Here is a 4,172-nt window from a genome sequence, read left to right on the forward strand (position 1 = left end):
AAAGTCAGAGGTATGAGCCAACCAATTAGTAATTTATAAGATCTATAGATAAAATGGACTATGAAAATGTAGCTACAAAAACTGTCACATGAGAGAAGTGACAGGAAACAACAGCTGCATTATTTCCTCTCTTATAAAATGTATATGTTTCCATTAACTTTCACAGATTTGAGTGTTATGAGAAACCAGCTTTGATCACCGGCTGAAGCTGGCTTTGTCTGAAGTTTCTTGTGTACCAGCACTTGAAGGCTTATATGATGATAGGAAGACCCTTTTTTAACATTTTTTTGTAGGGAGCAGGCAGACAGAGTTAGAAAGTAAAATTGAACTGTATCACAGCAGTTGTAAAAATGAATTAAAAAATTCTAAGATGTGAAAGTAGGTCATAATCAGGTTCCACGTAGTGCCATTAAGCTTCACAGCATGTTACCTATTTCTCTGTGCTATTATCAGTAGATCTTGCCAGCTTACAGTAATACAAAGAAAGCCCCCTTTAATCCTCTTGCTTCTGTAGTCATGGCCTTGATCTTTTTATAGAAGTGTGAATCCACCATGTTTGGCCGGGCACTTATATGAAGGTGCTGATAGACCTAAAGTCATTTCCAGTAATTATCCTGAGGATGGGAAAAGGTACACGTGTTATGGGACAGAAGTGAGGAGTACTAATGCAGGTAATGTCTATTACAATATGGAATGAAAGGTGTAGCAGTAAAAGCTTCAACTCTGTTACCTTTAATTGGAACACAAGGTTTAACCATTTCAAGCTTCCACAGCCAATAAAATGCCACAACTCTCTTCCAAGAACAATCCCTGAACTGAGGAGGAACAAAAACCAGATTTCTTTTGTGCAGATTATACCTCAACAGCACATAGGGAAAACAAACAGGTATTTTAGAAAGGTTCAATAGCAATGCCACACCATCTTAGGTGCATACTCTGATATGCATCTCATGGGAGCGTACATCAAAGCGCACAGACAAGAATAAAGACATGTATGTCTTTCTTTAAAATGAATTCTATCTAGTCAATTGGTGGATACTGCAACCCTGACATAGTACTTTTGAAGTGGCTGTTTCTTCGCATTTACTGTCTGCATAAGAATGGAGTAGTTTGCTATCATGTCAATTCTAGAATACACAACTGCTCCAGGCTCTACAGTGAAAGAGAGAGTTTGAAATTGTACTTTACCAAATCTTCATTTTTGTTTTTATTTGTATGTCATAGAAAGATATAAAGATTTTCAAGAAAATGCCTTGAAGTTCAAAGGATCAAAAATCTTGCAAAAATATATTTAAATTACAGTAGATTAAGATTCATTTGAATTTTCATTTATAAATATGTACATATACAAACACCCCATATAAATTTAAATTTATCACATAAACATTAACAGTACCTTTAACATTTCATTCCAACACTGTCAAAAGCCAGAAACATTTTTGTATAAAAAAAGATTTAGAAAAAAAGAGACCTCCTTTTCTACTTGAGTATTACCAAACCTTGATGTGCAAAAAATATACCCATGCCCTCAAATATGGAAATTGCACCAGCTTGTACAGATGCGAGTTGCATTATTCATTAACCACTGCATGTTCCAACAATGCAGCCATCTTTTCTGCAGAGATCAGTCATTGTCTGAGTCTGCTGGAGGTAAGAAAATTAGTGCATCATTGAAGTCGTGCCCATATGCTCGCAGCCTGTAGACACCGTACATCATTACGTGCATATGATTTGGAGCCAGTCCGTTGAAAGTGATGGCCATGTCGGAACAGCACCCTTCTACTACCTGTTGTGGGTGGTTAGACATTGCCTCTTTGATAAGTGAGCCAACTGATTTGGTGTTAAAGACATCTTTTCCTTCAGAATCTTCTGCATTTTCAGCAAATGCTCCAGTGTACTTCAGACAGACTGCCAGTTGTTTGTCCTCCGAGAGTTTCCAAATCATACCTCCCTGCTCTGGGCACTTATCTGGGTCTTCAAAAACTTTGGAGAGTCTTCTTAGTGACTCAATACTTAAAACAATCCCTCCCTCACCGTCGACATACTCGAGGTCACCTGACTTTACAGTATGACCTATATAAAAAGGCTGTGATGAGTCTTTCTTCAGCAAGAAATATTTAAGATTTTCTATGATGGCAAACGTAGTTGGATGTGCCAGAAAGAACCAGTTGTACTCATCTTTATAGTGGTCGTAGGCTAATTTATAAGCTTTCCTCATCATTGCCCACATGTCGTCTGTGTTAAGAGCGATAGAATCAAACACCTTCACGTTTTCAGAGCTGTAAAATTCTGCCTTGTCGCAGTGTTTGCTCCAGGTTTCTTTCACTGCAGCCCAGTGTCCAAGATCCTTAGGTTTCACAAGGATAATGCAATAAACACGGATGCTTTGACTGAGCTCCACACGCTCCACTTCGGACAGATTGGACACATCTTCCTGGTTCGGAGCTTGGATGTGATGGTGCTCGTGATGACGTACTTTAGTCCAATAACCTGTCTTTATGTGTCCCAGGAACGTGACCAACACGCAGAAGATCCCTCCCAACAGCACGCCTTTCACGAAAGAAGTGCTTTCGGAAATCATTTTTCCTGCAAAGGAGAAACACCTTCGGATATTACACCAGAACTTCTACTAAGGTCTATTCTCCGCAGCATTTCGAACTGTTAACCTGGCAGCGTGGACTCAATTGCTTTCAAGCCGCCCCGCACGGGCAGAAGAGCAGGGGATTAAGCTACCGCTTGCGCGGGAGGTCTGGACACAAATACCTGGTGAAAGAGTTTAAGCTTAACGTTGTTCTGAACCTGGTGCTGCAGCCGCGCATTCATCAAACTCATCTGTATCCTTGGGCCCTTGAGAGGTGGAGCTGCCGCTGTGGGCGACAGGGCGAGGAAGAGTCACTGGAGGAACAAGTCAATGTGGATTCAATGAAGAACCTACTGAAAGGCCAGCAGAAGGTTTCCTTCCTTGACACCGGGGCAGCTGCCCCTCACCTCCGTCCCTGCCAAGGGCCCAGGCTCCCTAGCCCGCAGCTGGTGTCTGTGCAGAGCACTGCGGCGAGACAAGGACCAGGTCTCCGCCACCGAGGGTCTGCCCTGGGTAGGAGCCTGTTTGCTTTTCACCGAGCCTGCGCTGGTGGCGGGGGCCGGGCAGCGCTGCTAGGCCCACGGGGGCAGCGGTACCGGTGACACGGGGCAAGGGGGCCACGCGCATCCACCCCAGCGCTGGAGCAGCCCGTACCCCCTCCCCCCACCCCTCCCCCTTCCCGGCATGCCCGGGGCGGCGGCTGCCTGCCCCTGCCCCTGCCCCTCCCCCTCCCATGGCGCCGCCCACTCACCGGGACCGCCGGACGCACGGGACGAAGTAGGACACCCCACAACCCGCACAGGAAGGCGACTCTACTTCCCCTTCCGGCCACGTGGCGGAAGTGCTGCGGAGCGTCCCTTCTAGTCAACTTCCGGCTTCTACTCGCTGGTCGTGGCGGCCGGGGGGCGGGGCTCGCGTCGGAACCTTTGCACAGCCCCTCCCCCTCCACCACTCGCGCGCGCATCGGCCCGGGCGCACACGTGTGGCGCACCCTGTGCATAGCAGGGACACGCGTGTGGCGCACGCCATGCACACATATGGTGTACCCCATGTGTGGCAGGGACACGCGTGTGGCGCACCCTGTCCATGGCAGGGACACGGGTGCTGTGTAAGTCTAGGCCCAGTAAGTAACTTATTGGCCTCCCTCAGGTGGGGAGGCTGCAGGAAAGGTGACGACTGAGTACTTGGGACAAATAATAATGAAAACAGGGCCAGGAGCAGAGGCCAAAGGTTCAGTGCCAAAGGAGGGGCGGCACTGAGCAGAGCACACTGGCTCTCAAATGCGTCCGAAGAGCCAGTGGACGCTGCCCCGTGATACTCTGCTCGAGACGGGAACGAACAAGGGCAAGGAAAGCGGCCCCGCTGCCTCTGGGGTGCGACAGCATCAGAAAGCTGGTGAAAGTCAGTAGCTGGTAGGAGGTACAGGTGTGACACAGTCTTCAGGAAGAGACAGAAATGGATCATGTCCCGGAGCTGATTGGAAAGGCAGACTTGGACGTCTGAGCGAGGAAACTGCCAGCTGCTACCACGGCAGGGAAACGGCTTGGTACGTGTTCCCTGTTTGTATCCGAGATCCCAGTTTGTGTAATCA

At 47.4% G+C, this 4,172-nt stretch overlaps 1 protein-coding gene across 4 annotated transcripts; it reads right to left on the reverse strand.

The window, feature by feature from the left end:
• Window positions 1–220: 220 nt before the first annotated feature.
• Window positions 221–3,410, reverse strand: C1GALT1C1 (C1GALT1 specific chaperone 1). 4 transcript variants are annotated; one of them, XM_025209903.1, is made up of 3 exons: window positions 3,333–3,402; window positions 2,764–2,867; window positions 221–2,586 (listed from the first exon to the last, which is right to left on the reverse strand). In XM_025209903.1, exon 3 carries the CDS (start codon window positions 2,579–2,581, stop codon window positions 1,625–1,627), a length of 957 nt encoding a protein of 318 aa, XP_025065688.1. In that variant the 5' UTR covers window positions 2,582–2,586; window positions 2,764–2,867; window positions 3,333–3,402; the 3' UTR covers window positions 221–1,624. The 4 variants fall into 4 exon arrangements, with proteins under 4 accessions (XP_025065688.1, XP_014377691.1, XP_014377689.1 ...); XM_014522205.2 differs by lacking the exon at window positions 2,764–2,867 and having other exon boundaries at window positions 221–2,763; window positions 3,333–3,398; XM_014522203.2 differs by having other exon boundaries at window positions 221–2,895; window positions 3,333–3,388.
• Window positions 3,411–4,172: the final 762 nt, after the last annotated feature.

This window comes from Alligator sinensis, unplaced genomic scaffold (assembly GCF_000455745.1).
Source record: "Alligator sinensis unplaced genomic scaffold, ASM45574v1 scaffold157_1, whole genome shotgun sequence".
Classification (NCBI taxonomy): domain Eukaryota; kingdom Metazoa; phylum Chordata; order Crocodylia; family Alligatoridae; genus Alligator; species Alligator sinensis.

What these genes read in the sequence shown, in the direction of transcription:
- C1GALT1C1 (XM_025209903.1), bottom strand. Translation starts at nt 2,581, where the DNA reads ATGATTTCCGAAAGCACTTCTTTCGTGAAAGGCGTGCTGTTGGGAGGG.